The following is a 23,061-nucleotide window of genomic DNA, read 5'->3' on the forward strand; positions in this document are numbered from 1 at the left end:
ACAAGACAGTGCACATGTACTCAATAAAATGAAATAAATTAGAAATATAGGTTCAGCACTTTTTGTACTAGGATATTGAATCCTTTAGACAAATATTGAAGCTCTCTCACATTACTGGAAAAGACTCAACCAGGACAGACGCCCCTGCTGTATTCATCCTGCAACTCACAGAATGGACTTTAACAATGTGTTTCTCTTTCAGAATCAATTCTATAAACTACAGAAAGGTACAGCTATGGGAGCATGTTTGCACCTAATTATTCCAACCTGTTTATGGGACACTGGGAGGAGAAGTTTGTGTTTTCATTCATATCTCAATAAAACAAACACAACCTAAAGTTTAGTCTGAATTTTTTTTTTCAATTCATTGTTTATTTTTTTATTTTTTTTTTTTAATCAACGAGACATTTCAGGGGACCCCTTCAAAACTCCAGGTGACCCCACCTGGGGTCCCGACCCCAAAATTGAAAATGATGAATACCAAACCCGCTTAATTTAAAATGAATAAATAAAAATACAACAGTTTAAATATGAATACATCAATGAATAAATAAATAAATAATAAATGTAAAAATTAAAAATTGTGTTAAAAAATTAAAAAAAAATAGATTGATAAATAAAAGTGGAAATAAAAAAAATATCCAAATATCATTTATTTTAATTTTATGTTTAAACTTTTATTCATTTAATCATTAATAATTTTGTTTGTGTTTTTCTTCTTTTATTCATTTATTTCCAATGTTTGGTCCTCCATAGCAAAACACTGGCCTACGTAAATATTTGTATTTTTATTTGTCATATAAAACGTCTAGATTGTCCTTATTTATGCTCACAAATAAAAACAAAAATAGAGCGTGTATCTTGAAAAGTTTTCTAAGTGTGTACGTAACGTGGCGTAGCCATAGAAACGAGGTGGATGCGTCAGTTAAAGTCACCTACTGACCTTCAACGTTCTTAGTGAGCAGCGACAGACGTGAGAGCAGAGCTGTGAGCATCTTTGACCAGAGACAGGAGCGAAAAGTTTACTTTAAACTTCTGACCAGGACCAGAAAAGGACTTTTAAAAACAGGAAACCAGAAAAGTAAGACCATGATATGATTTGGTTTTGGTTCGTTTTAACAGCCAATGACGTTCAGTCAGTCACTGACTGAGTGAAATGTCGTTACCAACCATGGAAGCTGTTTGTATTGTTTGATATTTTCTTCATTTATTTACATTGATACATACTTTATTTCCTACATTGATTATTTTCTTCATGTAGATTAATTTTCTGTTATTTAAGTTTAAATGGCTTTTTTTTTTCCATCGTATTACATTATGATTTTATTCACAGATTATGCATGTCCAAAGTTTCAAAAACTTAATAAAACTTAGCATTAAATCACACATTACTGCACAAAACCCTCTGTTTAATAATGCTTTATGCATAATTAATAAATGTCTGTGTGGAGGTTGTGGAAACAACCAGACCAGTAGGCTAGAATACATCCAATAATTATTTTTCTTATTCAAAAGCCTCCTGTGGACAAGTGTTGCAACTTATTACATGAAAATAATATTTAAAAAATGCATCTGCTTTGACCAATGTCATTGTGCTGTCCATAGATACTAAAATAGAAAATAAATGAGTAGATAAATGATAAATAAATAAATTCCTTAAAAGAAAGCAGTGCTGAACATCCATAGAGTGATATACAATAATCACTGCACAAATTAAGCATTTATTTATGTTTTGTCTGTATATGTTGTAAAAGGTTAACATTACTTGTAGTGCAATCTTTTTGGAACATTTATGCATGTTTTATTCTTGCAAAATATATTAACAAATACATTTATTATATTGCTTTATTGTGACCATCACCAGTCCTCCCTAAGGAAGGGTAAGCTAAACTTTATATGGGGAGAATTTAATTGACTTGTTTATTTTGAATATGCAAAAAAAATAATGAAAATGGGGGAAAAAATACCAAAACATTTGAACATAAGACATTGAATACAGAAGTATAATTTATAAACTCTTACTCTTTCTTCTAATCCTTGATGAGATAATTCTGTAGATTATTATTGTGGCGCTCTGCATGACTCATGTAAAGTGCTTGTAAATATCACTGATCTTAATGCTTACATTACTTTAACCTTTGTTACTAATACATGTCACTGATCTACTCACTGAACCTCTTTCCTCCCTCAGAGTCTGGAGAATATTTTGTGGCCTATTGATCAGTAAGATGTGGGCCTCAGAACAGCACGTTCAGCCGGTAAGAACCTGGACACGCCCCTTCCTGTTCTTCTGTAGAATTCTCTACTTAATAATGTTGATGTGTTGTTGATGGTTCTTTAAATATGGATGTCATTTTGCTCTTTAGGATGATACTTTTTCATACTGGCCTGAGGATTATGATGACGGGTACGGGGCCCAACAAATAAATGGCCAGTACATTGCCCAACTGCTTCAGGACCAAACAACGTTCGCTGACGACCAGGACGGGGCTCCAACCTATGAAGACCTGACAACCGTTGATGTCTTGTCTATTGCAGAGTACTGCCACCCACAAAATCCTTGCCCTACAACCATCAACCCCATTCCTAATGTTGTGCACATGCAGGCCCAACAATATATTGAGCTCCAAACCTTCATCCCCCCGGCTGTGTCTGCTATGACAGTAAGATCTCTGTTTAACACAGTTCTTAATGTATTTCTGTAGATCTTTGTATTGATGCTATGATGGGAACTCTAACATTCACATGTTTTTGTGTCTCCAGGATAATGGACTTCCAGTGTTCACTGCAGGGATGAATCCACTTCCCACTTTTGGAGGACAGTAAGTAAAGCAAACAAACAGACGTGTTCAACGCAGACGTTACTTCACATGTGACATGATTTCTGATCCAGTGTGTTTGTGTTTTAATCTTGTAGGAATGAGAATGATGTTGTTTCAATCGTGCAACCAGAACCCCCAGAAGTCCCAGCAGTCCCAGCCCCCCCAGTGAAGGCTCCAGTCTTTAAAGTGAGTGTCCTGAAGTTGTTTTCATCGTACATGTCTTTCTTGTGACTGACTCTGGATCATGCTCTGCTCACTGTTAACATGTGTTCTTATACTGTGTATTTGTGTTTTGCTCCTTCAGAAAGGTGAACAAGCGTAAGGCGGAGAAGGTGGAAGAGGGGGCCGTACATAAAAAAGCCCCCCAATGCCTTCATGCTGTTTCTCAAAGAGCACAGGAAGTCTGCGGAGGAAGATCTGGGCGTGAGGACGAGCGCTGTCGTCAACAAATTCCTCGGTGAACGGGTGAGTTTGTTTTTTCCTCCATGAATGATCTGTGATCTTTAAACTCTTTAGTCTTCAGTGTGTGTTAGTGACACTTTTCTTGTTTTCCATCAACAGTGGAAGTCATTGCCAGCGGAGGACAAAGATCAGTATAATACTGAGGCCAAACGTTGTGCTTTGCTCCACCACGAGCAGAACCCCGACTGGACCAACAGAAAGAACTATGTAAGTCTACCCTGCAGACATGTTGCCACAGCAACCTTAAAGGTGATGGAACAGTGACTGTGAAAGTGTTTCATCAGCTAACTTAAACTTTTATGTGTTTGGTTTTAGGCAAAGAAAAGGAGACTAACTCGGAGAGTGGGCGTGTCCACGTGTTAGAGACGTTCGTCCTGCTATGACACTGGAACTACGGCTGAAGTCTATGGAATCAGGACAATATCACAATGAATGAACTCTTGCAGGGTTTATCACAAATGCACATGCTTGATTTTGCAAATATATATTTTATGCACACTTATAAATTCTGAAATGCACACGCTCTACTTCACATATATTATTCTGAGGCACACATGTAATATAAATCCAGAGATAATGCAAATTGCTGTTTCATCAGCTAACTTAAAATTTTATGTGTTTTGTTTTAGGCAAAGAAAAGGAAACAAATTCGGAGAGTGGGCGTGTCCTCGTGTTAGACGCGTTCGTCCTGCTACGACACTGGAACTACGGCTGAAGTCTGAGTTCAGAGATACGTCCGGGAGCTGCAACCGTTCTGAAATCCACCCTTGCTTAAACTTCTTACAGTCATTTTTTGTAGTTGATGATTCAACAGCTTCTGTCACCATCATGTGACACATTGTACATTTTGTGAATGAAATATGAAATAAAAATTGTAACTACCATTTTTTTATGTAATCAATTCAACCTAATAACACTACATCCATCACAAACCACATAGTGTGTGACACTTTAAATGGCAGTGGGCGACCAGCACTAGGAGATCATATCAGCTGCTGTTGTATTTGTGTAAATGTAGTTATTAACCATTGTGATCTGCTGACCTTGGCATACTTACAAAGTATTCTACACTTCCTTAAATATACTTTATAACCAGTGGTGGGTAGAGGAAACAACAACGGTACTCAAGTAAAGTACTGTTACTTCATCAGTCATCTTCTGATCAAGAGGTTGGGGGTTTGATCCCAGTCTATGTGTTGGGCAAGACACTGAGCCCTAAGTTGCTCTCAGTGGTTGACCCATGGCAGCTCAGTCTCATTGGTGGGTGAATGAGTTGAAATTGTAAAGTGCTTTGGGACGACTTCAGTGTAAACATAAAAGCACTTTATAAATCAAGTTCATTTACCATTTTTAAAAGTACTTGTACTTGAGTAACAGTAAAAAGTACCTCATAACAAAACTTCTCAAGTAACTTCAGATACATTTTATTACTTCCAGAACAAACCATTAGTCCCTGAATGAAATACATGAATACATTCATTAAAAATAAAACATAGCCTAAAAACAGAATCAACATAAAGTGTGTATATCAGTGGTTCCCCAAATTTTTCTGGGTCGTGACCTCAGAGTCTTTTTTCTCTAGCTTTATGATGAAATTTGTTTTTCTGTTACAAATACAAAGTAGTAAATATTAGTGTACAAAGTGTTAATATGAGTCAGCTCAGTTATTTTTTATACTGCATTTTATTTGAACTATATTTATATTAGAGAGAGTGAAATATAATAGTTGTTTGAGATTGTTTGTGGTGTTTCAATTTGAAGAACAATAATAAATATTTAAGCTCTTTCAGCTTAGTCCCAGGGTCTATTGATATGTTTACGTATGGATTTAAACTTAATGGTAAATGTCTTACTAATCTGAGCCAAATTTTTATTCACAGCGCCAATTTTTTCAAGACCCTTAAAATGTTTCTCTTAAATGAATTTCAACTTTACATTAAATCATTACAATATTAAACATAAAACAAAACTTTACAATTGTTTGAGATTGTGTGTGGTGTTTTAATTTGAAAAAGAATAATTCATTTTTAAGCTCTTTCAGCTTCTTCTTGCACTGCATGTGTATTTCTCTGATGTTATGTATTGTTTTTTAAATTGTGCAAAATAGATAAATAAAAACAATAATTATTATTACTAAACGCTTCAGGCGACACCACATTGGGTCACGACCCCAAGATTGAAAAACCCTGGTGTGTATATAAATATATTCAAATATATTCAAATACATTCAAGAACCCCAGGGATTTTATAGCCTTGACTGGTTCAGGAATCAATGGGATTTTTTAAAATCACAAATTCAAAAGGGATCAATCATTAAAAAATAAATTAATAATGCAAGTTAGACGATATAATGTGTTGTTTTTGTTTCTTAATTTTAAAACTTGTGTTTAATGCATTGGACAATCATTTAAAAGGCTGTGAGGTTTCTCTTATCTTACTACGAGTGCTTTCGAGTCTTGACCACAGAGAATTTGCGAGATAAGAAACCAATGAAAAATCCCAAAAACCAACGAGTACTAACAAAATCCCAGAAAATAATTATTTCTTTTATTTTTATTCTTATATGTCTTTTTGTCAGAGGCCTTTTGTGTTTAATGTAGGCCGTGGCTATTCATACAGAAATCTATGAATAGACTGCACCACGTGACTTAAAGCTCTGTTTTATTTTAAGCTACCCCCGCTAACCCTTTTATTTAAACCCTAACACTAACCCTAACCCAGGAAATACCCTAAAATGTTTATTTTTTTCATATATGTATTTTCAAAGGTGGAATTTGGCAGGTTAAATATGTTAAAATGAAAAAATATATATGACAAAAAGCTGGAATTCAAACCCACGTTAGTGGAAGGAAGAATCCTTCCACTATCCTTAGATCACTCGGCCATCCTGGCTCAGCGTTCACACACATAGGCACATTACGCCTATGTAGAGAATGTACGGAAAACGTACGTTTGCGTATCAATAGTCCCAGGGTCAGTCCCAAGCCTCTCTGGCGCCCTAGGCGAGATTTTCTTTTGGCGCCCCCTTATATGCCGCTTTTTTAAACCAAGTAATTGATATTTACATCATTGTTATATTATTATTGTCAGAATCATTTCTAACACTTACATAGTGGTCTTCACCATATCCACAAAGACGCTTTACATGAGGAGAAAACATGAGCAAAAATACTTTTTTGACATTTTATTTCATTTTGATAAAAGGGTTTCACATACACATGAAAGAACACAAACAAGTAAATAAAAGCCAATTTAAACATCTTAGTAACACATTCAAAATACAAATTATTAATGTTATTAGAAAAAGGCATTGTATAAAAACAAGATACAAACAAAAAATAAATAGATAGTGGTAAGTGGTAAATATATATATATGTGCTGAAATTGCAGTAATGAACACACATCAACTTAAACAATTGCAGTTCGCAGAGGTATTGCACAAATAAACTATTTAGTAAAAATAGTGTCATTTTCTGGTGGCGCTTTATAAAGCAGCTTTAACAACACAAGCTAAAAAAGCCCCATCTATCCATCCTTTAGTTCAGCCTTACTAGTTTAATCTAGTGGTTTTTTCGATGACATTGTCACATTTCCTCAGTGAATCTGAAGGGGGAAAAGAATGTGAACCCATTAGCTCGTCTATCAATCAAACCAAGTCATAGGATATGTATGTTGTGATTAGAAAGTGATAAATATTTAGATATTTATAAATAGAGATGAAGCTGTACAAATATAAGATGTAGCACAAAGCAGATAAAAGTAGATGAAAGTTATATATTATTTATGAAGTAGATTGACACAGAATAGTAATAAAACACAAGTTTACATATACAATACAGTTTTATCTAAAGTAAAAGGTCTCGGCTAAATTAGAAGTATTAGCTTTCTTCCTAATAATTTATGCATCTGTAATATGTTTACCTATCTATAAATCATGTTAAGTCATTTATACATATATATATATATATATATATTAAATACATAAGGCCCCCTGTATAAAACACAAACTGTGATGTCACTCCTTACATGTACTGTACATAATAATACATAGTTCTCTTAAAATTACGTGAAAACTACAATGTAATAAATTAATAGACCACTGTTGCCATGCAATCAATGTTTTTGTTAAGCTAGTATTTTATCTGTTTCTGTTTAGCACCCACTGCTAACATTAGCATGGTCGCTCTGCTAGCTTGTTTGACTATGATGGATGAATAAATTGTCATGGATCTTCAAACACTGTCTTACCTCTGACTTTTCCACATTTTCCTCCTCTTTACATTTTTTCTGCCCTGGGCACAGATCATTAGTTTGGTTGTTTACACATGACGTCACTTGCTGCAGCAGTAAACAGTAAACAACCGGTCCGAGCTGACGTCACGCCTCAGACAACCTGTCAATCAATTTGGGGGGCGGGAGTAAAACTTTTTTTTTTTTTTTTAATATTCATTAAAACTAGACTAACTAATTATTAATAATACTACCAAGTTTAGTTTGCTAATAATATCAGGGCTTTGAATGTTTAATTAATATTAAAATAAAAAAATAAAAAAATAAATCTTTTCTAATTTTGGCAGGCCCCGCAACCCTGACAAACCGGAATAAGAGGGTCTGAAATGGATGGATGTAATTTTGGCCGGCGCCCCTAGCATTTGCCTATACTGCCTATGCCACGGGCCGGCCCTGCCCGGGGTCTATTGATACGTTTCCGTATGGATTTAGAGTTATTGGTTAATGTTTTACTAATCTTAGCCAAATTATTTATTCATAATGCCACATTTTTAAGACCCTTAAAATTTTTCTCTTAAATGAATTTCAACTTTACATTAAATCCCTAAAATTATGGAATCCAAACCAGCCAAAGACCTCTAATCTTTTTTCAAAAATGATATATAAATGATAAATACCAAACCCGATAATTTAAAATTAATAAATAAAAAAACGTAAAAAATCAAAAAAGGAAAAATCAAAATGAAAAACAAATTTGATAAATATAGGTGGCAAAAAATACAACAGTTTAAATATGAATACGAATATGAATACATCAATAAATAAATAAATAAATGTAAAAATTTAAAAATTGTGTTAAAAAATAAAAAAAAAATAGATTGATAAATAAAAGTGGAAATAAAAAAATATCCAAATATCATTTATTTTAATTTTATGTTTAAACTTTTATTCATTTAATCATTAATAATTTTTGTTTGTGTTTTTATTCTTTTATTCATTTATTTAAAATGTTTGGTCCTCCATAGAAAAACACTGGCCTACGTAAATATTTGTATTTTTATTTGTCATATAAAACGTCTAGATTGTCCTTATTTATGCTCACAAATAAAAACAAAAATAGAGCGTGTATCTTGAAATGTTTTCTAAGTGTGTACGTAACGTGGCGTAGCCATAGAAACGAGGTGGATGCGTCAGTTAAAGTCACCTACTGACCTTCAACGTTCTTAGTGAGCAGCGACAGACGGTGAGAGCAGAGCTGTGAGCATCTTTGACCAGAGACAGGAGCGAAAAGTTTACTTTAAACTTCTGACCAGGACCAGAAAAGGACTTTTAAAAACAGGAGACCAGAAAAGTAAGACCATGATATGATTTGGTTTTGGTTCGTTTTAACAGCCAATGACGTTCAGTCAGTCACTGACTGAGTGAAATGTCGTTACCAACCATGGAAGCTGTTTGCATTGTTTGAATATTTTCTTCATTTATTTACATTGATACATACTTTATTTCCTACATTGATTATTTTCTTCATGTAGATTCATTTTCTGTTATTTAAGTTTAAATGGCTTTTTTTTTCTTCATCGTATTACATTATGATTTTATTCACAGATTATGCATGTCCAAAGTTTCAAAAACTTAATAAAACTTAGCATTAAATCACACATTACTGCACAAAACCCTGTGTTTAATAATGCTTTATGCATAATTAATAAATGACTGTGTGGAGGTTGTGGAAACAACCAGACAAGTAGGCTAGAATACATCCAATAATTATTTTTCTTATTCAAAAGCCTCCTGTGGACAAGTGTTGCAACTGATTACATGAAAATAATATTTAAAAAATGCATCTGCTTTGACCAATGTCATTGTGCTGTCCATAGATACTAAAAATAGAAAATAAATGAGTAGATAAATGATAAATAAATAAATTCCTTAAAAGAAAGCAGTGCTGAACATCCATAGAGTGATATACAATAATCACTGCACAAATGAAGTATTTATTTATGTTTTGTCTGTATATGTTGTAAAAGGTTAACATTACTTGTAGTGCAATCTTTTTGCAACATTTATGCATGTTTTATTCTTGCAAAATATATTAACAAATACATTTATTATATTGCTTTATTGTGACCATCACCAGTCCTCCCTAAGGAAGGGTAAGCTAAACTTTATATGGGGAGAATTTAATTGACTTGTTTATTTTTGAATATGCAAAAAAAATAATGAAAATGGGGGAAAAAATACCAAAACATTTGAACATAAGACATTGAATACAGAAGTATAATTTATAAACTCTTACTCTTTCTTCTAATCCTTGATGAGATCATTCTGTAGATTATTATTGTGGCGCTCTGCATGACTCATGTAAAGTGCTTGTAAATATCACTGATCTTAATGCTTACATTACTTTAACCTTTGTTACTAATACATGTCACTGATCTACTCACTGAACCTCTTTCCTCCATCAGAGTCTGGAGAATATTTTGTGGCCTATTGATCAGTAAGATGTGGGCCTCAGAACAGCACGTTCAGCCGGTAAGAACCTGGACACGCCCCTTCCTGTTCTTCTGTAGAATTTTCTACTTAATAATGTTGATGTGTTGTTGATGGTTCTTTAAATATGGATGTCATTTTACTCTTTAGGATGATACTTTTTCATACTGGCCTGAGGATTATGATGACGGGTACGGGGCCCAACAAATAAATGGCCAGTACGTTGCCCAACTGCTTCAGGACCAAACAACGTTCGCTGACGACCAGGACGGGGCTCCAAACTATGAAGACCTGACAACCGTTGATGTCTTGTCTATTGCAGAGTACTGCCACCCACAAAATCATTGCCCTACAACCATCAACCCCATTCCTAATGATGTGCACATGCAGGCCCAACAATATATTGAGCTCCAAACCTTCATCCCATCGGTTGTGTCTGCTATGACAGTAAGATCTCTGTTTAACACAGTTCTTAATGTATTTCTGTAGATCTTTGTATTGATGCTATGATGGGAACTCTAACATTCACATGTTTTTGTGTCTCCAGGATAATGGACTTCCAGTGTTCACTGCAGGGATGAATCCACTTCCCACTTTTGGAGGACAGTAAGTAAAGCAAACAAACAGACGTGTTCAAACGCAGACGTTACTTCACATGTGACATGATTTCTGATCCAGTGTGTTTGTGTTTTAATCTTTGTAGGAATGAGAATGACGTTGTTTCAATCGTGCAACCAGAACCCCCAGAAGTCCCAGCAGTCCCAGCACCCCCAGTGAAGGCTCCAGTCTTAAAGTGAGTGTCCTGAAGTTGTTTTCATCGTACATGTCTTTCTTGTGACTGACTCTGGATCATGCTCTGCTCACTGTTAACATGTGCTCTTATACTGTGTATTTGTGTTTTGTTCCTTCAGAAAGGTGAACAAGCGTAAGGCGGAGAAGGTGGAAGAGGGGCCGTACATAAAAAAGCCCCCCAATGCCTTCATGCTGTTTCTCAAAGAGCACAGGAAGTCTGCGGAGGAAAATCTGGGCGTGAGGACGAGCGCTGTCGTCAACAAATTCCTCGGTGAACGGGTGAGTTTGTTTTTCCTCCATGAATGATCTGTGATCTTTAAACTCTAGTCTTCAGTGTGTGTTAGTGACACTTTTCTTGTTTTCCATCAACAGTGGAAGTCATTGCCAGCGGAGGACAAAGATCAGTATAATACTGAGGCCAAACGTTGTGCTTTGCTCCACCACGAGCAGAACCCCGACTGGACCAACAGAAAGAACTATGTAAGTCTACCCTGCAGACATGTTGCCACAGCAACCTTAAAGGTGATGAAACAGTGACTGTGAAAGTGTTTCATCAGCTAACTTAAACTTTTATGTGTTTGGTTTTAGGCAAAGAAAAGGAGACTAACTCGGAGAGTGGGCGTGTCCACGTGTTAGAGACGTTCGTCCTGCTACGACACTGGAACTACGGCTGAAGTCTATGGAATCAGGACAATATCACAATGAATGAACTCATGCAGGGTTTATCACAAATGCACATGCTTGATTTTGCAAATATATATTTTATGCACACTTATAAATTCTGAAATGCACACGCTCTACTTCACATATATTATTCTGAGGCACACATGTAATATAAATCCAGAGATATGCAAATTGCTGTTTCATCAGCTAACTTAAAGTTTTATGTGTTTTGTTTTAGGCAAAGAAAAGGAAACAAATTCGGAGAGTGGGCGTGTCCTCGTGTTAGACGCGTTCGTCCTGCTACGACACTGGAACTACGGCTGAAGTCTGAGTTCAGAGATACGTCCGGGAGCTGCAACCGTTCTGAAATCCACCCTTGCTTAAACTTCTTACAGTCATTTTTTGTAGCTGATGATTCAACAGCTTCTGTCACCATCATGTGACACATTGTACATTTTGTGAATGAAATATGAAATAAAAAATTGTAACTACCATTTTTTTATGTAATCAATTCAACCTAATAACACTACATCCATCACAAACCACATAGTGTGTGACACTTTAAATGGCAGTGGGCGACAGCACTAGGAGATCATATCAGCTGCTGTTGTATTTGTGTAAATGTAGTTATTAACCATTGTGATCTGCTGACCTTGGCATACTTACAAAGTATTCTACACTTCCTTAAATATACTTTATAACCAGTGGTGGGTAGAGGAAACAACAACGGTACTCAAGTAAAAGTACTGTTACTTCATCAGTCATCTTCTGATCAAGAGGTTGGGGGTTTGATCCCAGTCTATGTGTTGGGCAAGACACTGAGCCCTAAGTTGCTCTCAGTGGTTGACCCATGGCAGCTCAGTCTCATTGGTGGGTGAATGAGTTGAAATTGTAAAGTGCTTTGGGACGACTTCAGTGTAGACATAAAAGCACTTTATAAATCAAGTTCATTTACCATTTTTAAAAGTACTTGTACTTGAGTAAGAGTAAAAAAGTACCTCATAACAAAAACTTCTCAAGTAACTTCAGATACATTTTATTACTTCCAGAACAAACCATTAGTCCCTGAATGAAATACATGAATACATTCATTAAAAATAAAACATAGCCTAAAAACAGAATCAACATAAAGTGTGTATATCAGTGGTTCCCAAATTTTTCTGGGTCGTGACCTCAGAGACTTTTTTTCTCTAGCTTTATGATGAAATTTGTTTTTCTGTTACAAATACAAAGTAGTAAATATTAGTGTACAAAGTGATAATATGAGTCAGCTCAGTTATTTTTTATACTGCATTTTATTTGAACTATATTTATATTAGAGAGAGTGAAATATAATAGTTGTTTGAGATTGTTTGTGGTGTTTCAATTTGAAAAACAATAATAAATATTTAAGCTCTTTCAGCTTAGTCCCAGGGTCTATTGATATGTTTCCGTATGGATTTAAACTTAATGGTAAATGTCTTACTAATCTGAGACAAATTTTTATTCACAGCGCCAATTTTTTCAAGACCCTTAAAATGTTTCTCTTAAATGAATTTCAACTTTACATTAAATCATTACAATATTAAACATAAAACAAAACTTTACAATTGTTTGAGATTGTGTGTGGTGTTTTAATTTGAAAAAGAAAAATTCATTTTTAAGCTCTTTCAGCTTCTTCTTGCACTGCATGTGTATTTCTCTGATGTTATGTATTGTTTTTTAAATTGTGCAAAATAGATAAATAAAAACAATAATTATTATTACTAAACGCTTCAGGCGACCCCACATTGGGTCACGACCCCAAGATTGAAAAACCCTGGTGTGTATATGAATATATTCAAATATATTCAAATACATTCAAGAACCCCAGGGATTTTATAGCCTTGACTGGGTTCAGGAATCAATGGGATTTTTTAAAATCACAAATTCAAAAGGGATCAATCATTAAAAAATAAATGAATAATGCAAGTTAGACAATATAATGTGTTGTTTTTGTTTCTTAATTTTAAAACTTGTGTTTAATGCATTGGACAATCATTTAAAAGGCTGTGAGGTTTTCTCTTATCTTACTACGAGTGCTTTTGAGTCTTGACCACAGAGAATTTGCCGTGGCTATTCATACAGAAATCTATGAATAGACTGCACCACGTGACTTAAAGTTCTGTTTTATTTTAAGCTACCCCGCTAACCCTTTTATTTAAACCCTAACACTAACCCTATCACTAACCCTCACCCAGGAAATACCCTAAAATGTTTATTTTTTTCGTATATGTATTTTCAAAGGTGGAATTTGGCAGGTTAAATATGTTAAAATGAAAAAATCTATATGACAAAAGCTGGAATTCAAACCCACGTTAGTGGAAGGAAGAATCCTTCCACTATCCTTGGATCACTCGGCCATCCTGGCTCAGCGTTCACACACATAGGCACATTACGCCTATGTAGAGAATGTACGGAAAACGTACGTTTCCGTATCAATAGTCCCAGGGTCAGTCCCAAGCCTCTCTGGCGCCCTAGGTGAGATTTTCTTTTGGCGCCCCCTTATATGCCGTTTTTTTAAACCAAGTAATTGATATTTACATCATTGTTATATTATTATTGTCAGAATCATTTCTAACACTTACATAGTGGTCTTCACCATATCCACAAAGACGCTTTACATGAGGAGAAAACATGAGCAAAAATACTTTTTTGACATTTTATTTCATTTTGATAAAAGGGTTTCACATACACATGAAGAACACAAACAAGTAAATAAAAGCCAATTTAAACATCTTAGTAACACATTCAAAATACAAATTATTAATGTTATTAGAAAAAGGCATTGTACAAAAACAAGATACAAACAAAAAATAAATAGATAGTAGTAAGTGGTAAATATATATATATATATATATATATATATATATATATATATATATATATATATATATATACTGAAATTGCAGTCATGAACACACATCAACTTAAACAATTGCAGTTCGCAGAGGTATTGCACAAATAAACTATTTAGTAAAAATAGTGTCATTTTCTGGTGGCGCTTTATAAAGCAGCTTTAACAACACAAGCTAAAAAAAGCCCCATCTATCCATCCTTTAGTTCAGCCTTACTAGTTTAATCTAGTGGTTTTTTCGATGACATCGTCACATTTCCTCAGTGAATCTGAAGGGGGAAAAGAATGTGAACCCATTAGCTCGTCTATCAATCAAACCAAGTCATAGGATATGTATGTTGTGATTAGAAAGTGATAAATATTTAGATATTTATAAATAGAGATGAAGCTGTACACATTTAAGATGTAGCACAAAGCAGATAAAAGTAGATGAAAGTTATATATTATTTATGAAGTAGATTGACACAGAATAGTAATAAAACACAAGTTTACATATACAATACAGTTTTATCTAAAGTAAAAAGGTCTCGGCTAAATTAGAAGTATTAGCTTTCTTCCTAATAATTTATGCATCTGTAATATGTTTACCTATCTATAAATCATGTTAAGTCATTTATACATATATATATATATTAAATACATACGGCCCCCTGTATAAAACACAAACTGTGACGTCACTCCTTACATGTACTGTACATAATAATACATAGTTCTCTTAAAATTACGTTAAACTACAATGTAATAAATTAATAGACCACTGTTGCCATACAATCAATGTTTTTGTTAAGCTAGTATTTTATCTGTTTCTGTTTAGCACTCACTGCTAACATTAGCATGGTCGCTCTGCTAGCTTGTTTGACTATGATGGATGAATAAATTGTCATGGATCTTCAAACACTGTCTTACCTCTTACTTTTCCACATTTTCCTCCTCTTTACATTTTTTCTGCCCTGGGCACAGATCATTAGTTTGGTTGTTTACACATGACGTCACTTGCTGCAGCAGTAAACAGTAAACAACCGGTCCGAGCTGACGTCACGCCTCAGACAACCTGTCATTCGATTTGGGGGGCGGGAGTAAAACTTTTTTTTTTTTTAATATTCATTAAAACTAGACTAACTAATTATTAATAATACTACCAAGTTTAGTTTGCTAATAATATCAGGGCTTTGAATGTTTAATTAATATTAAAAAAATAAATAAATAAATCTTTTCTAATTTTGGCAGGCCCCGCAACCCTGACAAACCGGAATAAGAGGGTCTGAAATGGATGGATGTAATTTTGGCGGCGCCCCTAGCATTTGCCTATACTGCCTATGCCACGGGCCGGCCCTGCCCGGGGTCTATTGATACGTTTCCGTATGGATTTAGAGTTATTGGTTAATGTTTTACTAATCTTAGCCAAATTATTTATTCATAATGCCACATTTTTAAGACCCTTAAAATGTTTCTCTTAAATAAATTTCAACTTTACATTAAATCCCTAAAATTTATGGAATCCAAACCAGCCAAAGACCTCTAATCTTTATTCAAAAATGATATATAAATGATGAATACCAAACCCGCTTAATTTAAAATGAATAAATAAAAAACGTAAAAAATCAAAGAACGAAAAATCAAAATGAAAAACAAATTTGATTAATATAGGTGGCAAAAAATACAACAGTTTAAATATGAATACGAATATGAATACATCAATAAATAAATAAATAAATGTAAAAATGTAAAAATTGTGTTAAAAAATAAAAAAAATAGATTGATAAATAAAAGTGGAAATAAAAAAATATCCAAATATCATTTATTTTAATTTTATGTTTAAACTTTTATTCATTTAATCATTAATAATTTTATTCATTTATTTAAAATGTTTGGTCCTCCATAGAAAAACACTGGCCTACGTAAATATTTGTATTTTTATTTGTCATATAAAACGTCTAGATTGTCCTTATTTATGCTCACAAATAAAAACAAAAATAGAGCGTGTATCTTGAAATGTTTTCTAAGTGTGTACGTAACGTGGCGTAGCCATAGAAACGAGGTGGATGCGTCAGTTAAAGTCACCTACTGACCTTCAACGTTCTTAGTGAGCAGCGACAGACGGTGAGAGCAGAGCTGTGAGCATCTTTGACCAGAGACAGGAGCGAAAAGTTTACTTTAAACTTCTGACCAGGACCAGAAAAGGACTTTTAAAAACAGGAGACCAGAAAAGTAAGACCATGATATGATTTGGTTTTGGTTCGTTTTAACAGCCAATGACGTTCAGTCAGTCACTGACTGAGTGAAATGTCGTTACCAACCATGGAAGCTGTTTGCATTGTTTGAATATTTTCTTCATTTATTTACATTGATACATACTTTATTTCCTACATTGATTATTTTCTTCATGTAGATTCATTTTCTGTTATTTAAGTTTAAATGGCTTTTTTTTTTCTTCATCGTATTACATTATGATTTTATTCACAGATTATGCATGTCCAAAGTTTCAAAAACTTAATAAAACTTAGCATTAAATCACACATTACTGCACAAAACCCTGTGTTTAATAATGCTTTATGCATAATTAATAAATGACTGTGTGGAGGTTGTGGAAACAACCAGACCAGTAGGCTAGAATACATCCAATAATTATTTTTCTTATTCAAAAGCCTCCTGTGGACAAGTGTTGCAACTGATTACATGAAAATAATATTTAAAAAATGCATCTGCTTTGACCAATGTCATTGTGCTGTCCATAGATACTAAAAATAGAAAATAAATGAGTAGATAAATGATAAATAAATAAATTCCTTAAAGGAAAGCAGTGCTGAACATCCATAGAGTGATATACAATAATCACTGCACAAATGAAGTATTTATTTATGTTTTGTCTGTATATGTTGTAAAAGGTTAACATTACTTGTAGTGCAATCTTTTTGCAACATTTATGCATGTTTTATTCTTGCAAAATATATTAACAAATACATTTATTATATTGCTTTATTGTGACCATCACCAGTCCTCCCTAAGGAAGGGTAAGCTAAACTTTATATGGGGAGAATTTAATTGACTTGTTTATTTTTGAATATGCAAAAAAAATAATGAAAATGGGGGAAAAAATACCAAAACATTTGAACATAAGACATTGAATACAGAAGTATAATTTATAAACTCTTACTCTTTCTTCTAATCCTTGATGAGATAATTCTGTAGATTATTATTGTGGCGCTCTGCATGACTCATGTAAAGTGCTTGTAAATATCACTGATCTTAATGCTTACATTACTTTAACCTTTGTTACTAATACATGTCACTGATCTACTCACTGAACCTCTTTCCTCCATCAGAGTCTGGAGAATATTTTGTGGCCTATTGATCAGTAAGATGTGGGCCTCAGAACAGCACGTTCAGCCAGTAAGAACCTGGACACGCCCCTTCCTGTTCTTCTGTAGAATTCTCTACTTAATAATGTTGATGTGTTGTTGATGGTTCTTTAAATATGGATGTCATTTTGCTCTTTAGGATGATACTTTTTCATACTGGCCTGAGGACTATGATGACGGGTACGGGGCCCAACAAATAAATGGCCAGTACGTTGCCCAACTGCTTCAGGACCAAACAACGTTCGCTGACGACCAGGACGGGGCTCCAACCTATGAAGACCTGACAACCGTTGATGTCTTGTCTATTGCAGAGTACTGCCACCCACAAAATCCTTGCCCTACAACCATCAACCCCATTCCTAATGTTGTGCACATGCAGGCCCAACAATATATTGAGCTCCAAACCTTCATCCCATCGGCTGTGTCTGCTATGACAGTAAGATCTCTGTTTAACACAGTTCTTAATGTATTTCTGTAGATCTTTGTATTGATACTATGATGGGAACTCTAACATTCACATGTTTTTGTGTCTCCAGGATAATGGACTTCCAGTGTTCACTGCAGGGATGAATCCACTTCCCACTTTTGGAGGACAGTAAGTAAAGCAAACAAACAGACGTGTTCAAACGCAGACGTTACTTCACACGTGACATGATTTCTGATCCAGTGTGTTTGTGTTTTAATCTTTGTAGGAATGAGAATGACGTTGTTTCAATCGTGCAACCAGAACCCCCAGCAGTCCCAGCAGTCCCAGCACCCCCAGTGAAGGCTCCAGTCTTAAAGTGAGTTTCCTGAAGTTGTTTTCATCGTACATGTCTTTCTTGTGACTGACTCTGGATCATGCTCTGCTCACTGTTAACATGTGCTCTTATACTGTGTATTTGTGTTTTGCTCCTTCAGAAAGGTGAACAAGCGTAAGGCAGAGAAGGTGGAAGAGGGGCCGTACATAAAAAAGCCCCCCAATGCCTTCATGCTGTTTCTCAAAGAGCACAGGAAGTCTGCGGAGGAAGATCTGGGCGTGAGGACGAGCGCTGTCGTCAACAAATTCCTCGGTGAACGGGTGAGTTTGTTTTTCCTCCATGAATGATCTGTGATCTTTAAACTCTAGTCTTCAGTGTGTGTTAGTGACACTTTTCTTGTTTTCCATCAACAGTGGAAGTCATTGCCAGCGGAGGACAAAGATCAGTATAATACTGAGGCCAAACGTTGTGCTTTGCTCCACCACGAGCAGAACCCCGACTGGACCAACAGAAAGAACTATGTAAGTCTACCCTGCAGACATGTTGCCACAGCAACCTTAAAGGTGATGAAACAGTGACTGTGAAAGTGTTTCATCAGCTAACTTAAACTTTTATGTGTTTGGTTTTAGGCAAAGAAAAGGAGACTAACTCGGAGAGTGGGCGTGTCCACGTGTTAGAGACGTTCGTCCTGCTATGACACTGGAACTACGGCTGAAGTCTATGGAATCAGGACAATATCACAATGAATGAACTCATGCAGGGTTTATCACAAATGCACATGCTTGATTTTGCAAATATATATTTTATGCACACTTATAAATTCTGAAATGCACACGCTCTACTTCACATATATTATTCTGAGGCACACATGTAATATAAATCCAGAGATAATGCAAATTGTTGTTTCATCAGCTAACTTAAATTTTATGTGTTTTGTTTTAGGCGAAGAAAAGGAAACAAATTCGGAGAGTGGGCGTGTCCTCGTGTTAGACGCGTTCGTCCTGCTACGACACTGGAACTACGGCTGAAGTCTGAGTTCAGAGATACGTCCGGGAGCTGCAACCGTTCTGAAATCCACCCTTGCTTAAACTTCTTACAGTCATTTTTTGTAGTTGATGATTCAACAGCTTCTGTCACCATCATGTGACACATTGTACATTTTGTGAATGAAATATGAAATAAAAAATTGTAACTACCCTTTTTTTATGTAATCAATTCAACCTAATAACACTACATCCATCACAAACCACATAGTGTGACACTTTAAATGGCAGTGGGCGACAGCACTAGGAGATCATATCAGCTGCTGTTGTATTTGTGTAAATGTAGTTATTAACCATTGTGACCTGCTGACCTTGGCATACTTACAAAGTATTCTACACTTCCTTAAATATACTTTATAACCAGTGGTGGGTAGAGGAAACAACAACGGTACTCAAGTAAAAGTACTGTTACTTCATCAGTCATCTTCTGATCAAGAGGTTGGGGGTTTGATCCCAGTCTATGTGTTGGGCAAGACACTGAGCCCTAAGTTGCTCTCAGTGGTTGACCCATGGCAGCTCAGTCTCATTGGTGGGTGAATGAGTTGAAATTGTAAAGTGCTTTGGGACGACTTCAGTGTAGACATAAAAGCACTTTATAAATCAAGTTCATTTACCATTTTTAAAAGTACTTGTACTTGAGTAACAGTAAAAAAGTACCTCATAACAAAAACTTCTCAAGTAACTTCAGATACATTTTATTACTTCCAGAACAAACCATTAGTCCCTGAATGAAATACATGAATACATTCATTAAAAATAAAACATAGCCTAAAAACAGAATCAACATAAAGTGTGTATATCAGTGGTTCCCAAATTTTTCTGGGTCGTGACCTCAGAGTCTTTTTTTCTCTAGCTTTATGATGAAATTTGTTTTTCTGTTACAAATACAAAGTAGTAAATATTAGTGTACAAAGTGTTAATATGAGTCAGCTCAGTTATTTTTTATACTGCATTTTATTTGAACTATATTTATATTAGAGAGAGTGAAATATAATAGTTGTTTGAGATTGTTTGTGGTGTTTCAATTTGAAAAACAATAATAAATATTTAAGCTCTTTCAGCTTAGTCCCAGGGTCTATTGATATGTTTCCGTATGGATTTAAACTTAATGGTAAATGTCTTACTAATCTGAGCCAAATTTTTATTCACAGCGCCAATTTTTTCAAGACCCTTAAAATGTTTCTCTTAAATGAATTTCAACTTTACATTAAATCATTACAATATTAAACATAAAACAAAACTTTACAATTGTTTGAGATTGTGTGTGGTGTTTTAATTTGAAAAAGAATAATTCATTTTTAAGCTCTTTCAGCTTCTTCTTACACTGCATGTCTATTTCTCTGATGTTATGTATTGTTTTTTAAATTGTGCAAAATAGATAAATAAAAACAATAATTATTATTACTAAACGCTTCAGGCGACCCCTCATTGGGTCACGACCCCAAGATTGAAAAACACTGGTGTGTATATAAATATATTCAAATATATTCAAATACATTCAAGAACCCCAGGGATTTTATAGGCTTGACTGGGTTCAGGAATCAATGGGATTTTTTAAAATCACAAATTCAAAAGGGATCAATCATTAAAAAATAAATTAATAATGCAAGTTAGATGTTATAATGTGTTGTTTTTGTTTATTAATTTTAAAACTTGTGTTAAATGCATTGGACAATTATTTAAAAGGCTGTGAGGTTTTCTCTTATCTTACTACGAGTGCTTTCGAGTCTTGACCACAGAGAATTTGCGAGATAAGAAACCAATGGAAAATCCCAAAAACCAATGAGTACTAACAAAATCCCAGAAAATAATTATTTCTTTTATTTTTATTCTTATATGTCTTTTTGTCGGAGGCCCTTTGTGTTTAATGTAGGCCGTGGCTATTCATACAGAAGTCTATGAATAGACTGCACCACGTGACTTAAAGTTCTGTTTTATTTAAAGCTACCCCGCTAACCCTTTTATTTAAACCCTAACACTAACCCTAACCCAGGAAATACCCTAAAATGTTTATTTTTTTCATATATGTATTTTCAAAGGTGGAATTTGGCATGTTAAATATGTTAAAATGAAAAATTTATACATGACAAAAGCTGGAATTCAAACCCATGTTAGTGGAAGGAAGAGTCCTTCCACTATCCTTAGATCACTCAGCCATCCTGGCTCAGCGTTCACACACATAGGCACATTACGCCTATGTAGAGAATGTACGGAAAACGTACGTTTCCGTATCAATAGTCCCAGGGTCAGTCCCAAGCCTCTCTGGCGCCCTAGGCGAGATTTCCTTTTGGCGCCCCCTTATATGCCGTTTTTTTAAACCAAGTAATTGATATTTACATCATTGTTATGTTATTATTGTCAGAATCATTTCTAACACTTACATAGTGGTCTTCACCATATCCACAAAGACGCTTTACATGAGGAGAAAACATGAGCAAAAATACTTTTTTGACATTTTATTTCATTTTGATAAAAGGGTTTCACATACACATGAAAGAACACAAACAAGTAAATAAAAGCCAATTTAAACATCTTAGTAACACATTCAAAATACAAATTATCAATGTTATTAGAAAAAGGCATTGTACAAAAACAAGATACAAATAAAAAATAAACAGATAGTGGTAAGTGGTAAATACATATATATATATATATATATATATATATATATATATAACTGAAATTGCAGTATTGAACACACATCAACTTAAACAATTGCAGTTCGCAGAGGTATTGCACAAATAAACTATTTAGTAAAAATAGTGTCATTTTCTGGTGGCGCTTTATAAAGCAGCTTTAACAACACAAGCTAAAAAAAGCCCCATCTATCCATCCTTTAGTTCAGCCTTACTAGTTTAATCTAGTGGTTTTTTTGATGACATCGTCACATTTCCTCAGTGAATCTGAAGGGGGAAAAGAATGTGAACCCATTAGCTCGTCTATCAATCAAACCAAGTCATAGGATATGTATGTTGTGATTAGAAAGTGATAAATATTTAGATATTTATAAATAGAGATGAAGCTGTACAAATTTAAGATGTAGCACAAAGCAGATAAAAGTAGATAAAAGTTATATATTATTTATGAAGTAGATTGACACAGAATAGTAATAAAACACAAGTTTACATATACAATACAGTTTTATTTAAAGTAAAAAGGTCTCGACTAAATTAGAAGTATTAGCTTTCTTCCTAATAATTTATGCATCTGTAATATGTTTACCTATCTATAAATCATGTTAAGTCATTTATACATATATATATATATTAAATACATACGGCCCCCTGTATAAAACACAAACTGTGATGTCACTCCTTACATGTACTGTACATAATAATACATAGTTCTCTTAAAATTACGTTAAACTACAATGTAATAAATTAATAGACCACTGTTGCCATACAATCAATGTTTTTGTTAAGCTAGTATTTTATCTGTTTCTGTTTAGCACTCACTGCTAACATTAGCATGGTCGCTCTGCTAGCTTGTTTGACTATGATGGATGAATAAATTGTCATGGATCTTCAAACACTGTCTTACCTCTGACTTTTCCACATTTTCCTCTTCTTTACATTTTTTCTTCCC

The 23,061-nt window shown here is 34.4% G+C and overlaps 3 protein-coding genes across 3 annotated transcripts; all 3 read left to right on the forward strand.

The window, feature by feature from the left end:
* The first annotated feature begins 3,172 nt into the window (after nucleotides 1–3,172).
* On the forward strand, nucleotides 3,173–4,044 carry LOC114454673 (protein pop-1-like). Its single transcript, XM_028435297.1, has 3 exons — nucleotides 3,173–3,287; nucleotides 3,384–3,491; nucleotides 3,600–4,044. The coding sequence occupies exons 1-3, from the start codon at nucleotides 3,198–3,200 to the stop codon at nucleotides 3,645–3,647; spliced, it is 246 nt and encodes an 81-aa protein (XP_028291098.1). The 5' UTR covers nucleotides 3,173–3,197; the 3' UTR covers nucleotides 3,648–4,044.
* Nucleotides 4,045–8,676: 4,632 nt separating this feature from the next.
* Nucleotides 8,677–11,661, forward strand: LOC114454670 (transcription factor 7-like 1). Its single transcript, XM_028435295.1, has 8 exons — nucleotides 8,677–8,865; nucleotides 9,980–10,046; nucleotides 10,155–10,451; nucleotides 10,552–10,610; nucleotides 10,708–10,797; nucleotides 10,916–11,075; nucleotides 11,169–11,276; nucleotides 11,385–11,661. Exons 2-8 carry the CDS (start codon nucleotides 10,017–10,019, stop codon nucleotides 11,430–11,432), a joined length of 792 nt encoding a protein of 263 aa, XP_028291096.1. The 5' UTR covers nucleotides 8,677–8,865; nucleotides 9,980–10,016; the 3' UTR covers nucleotides 11,433–11,661.
* Nucleotides 11,662–16,355: 4,694 nt separating this feature from the next.
* On the forward strand, nucleotides 16,356–19,314 carry LOC114454668 (transcription factor 7-like 1). Its single transcript, XM_028435292.1, has 8 exons — nucleotides 16,356–16,542; nucleotides 17,658–17,724; nucleotides 17,833–18,129; nucleotides 18,230–18,288; nucleotides 18,386–18,475; nucleotides 18,594–18,753; nucleotides 18,847–18,954; nucleotides 19,063–19,314. Exons 2-8 carry the CDS (start codon nucleotides 17,695–17,697, stop codon nucleotides 19,108–19,110), a joined length of 792 nt encoding a protein of 263 aa, XP_028291093.1. The 5' UTR covers nucleotides 16,356–16,542; nucleotides 17,658–17,694; the 3' UTR covers nucleotides 19,111–19,314.
* The last annotated feature ends 3,747 nt before the right edge of the window (nucleotides 19,315–23,061 follow it).

The sequence above is a fragment of the Gouania willdenowi genome, chromosome 21 (assembly GCF_900634775.1).
Source record: "Gouania willdenowi chromosome 21, fGouWil2.1, whole genome shotgun sequence".
NCBI lineage: Eukaryota > Metazoa > Chordata > Actinopteri > Blenniiformes > Gobiesocidae > Gouania > Gouania willdenowi.

Coding starts and splice junctions, on each gene's coding strand:
- LOC114454673 (XM_028435297.1), top strand. CDS start 3,198: ATGCTGTTTCTCAAAGAGCACAGGAAGTCTGCGGAGGAAGATCTGGGC. Junction 3,288..3,383: donor ACAAATTCCTCGGTGAACGG/GTGAGTTTGTTT, acceptor TTCCATCAACAG/TGGAAGTCATTGCCAGCGGA. Junction 3,492..3,599: donor GGACCAACAGAAAGAACTAT/GTAAGTCTACCC, acceptor GTTTGGTTTTAG/GCAAAGAAAAGGAGACTAAC.
- LOC114454668 (XM_028435292.1), top strand. CDS start 17,695: ATGTGGGCCTCAGAACAGCACGTTCAGCCA. Junction 18,476..18,593: donor GTGAAGGCTCCAGTCTTAAA/GTGAGTTTCCTG, acceptor TTGCTCCTTCAG/AAAGGTGAACAAGCGTAAGG. Junction 18,754..18,846: donor ACAAATTCCTCGGTGAACGG/GTGAGTTTGTTT, acceptor TTCCATCAACAG/TGGAAGTCATTGCCAGCGGA.
- LOC114454670 (XM_028435295.1), top strand. CDS start 10,017: ATGTGGGCCTCAGAACAGCACGTTCAGCCG. Junction 10,452..10,551: donor CGGTTGTGTCTGCTATGACA/GTAAGATCTCTG, acceptor TTGTGTCTCCAG/GATAATGGACTTCCAGTGTT. Junction 11,076..11,168: donor ACAAATTCCTCGGTGAACGG/GTGAGTTTGTTT, acceptor TTCCATCAACAG/TGGAAGTCATTGCCAGCGGA.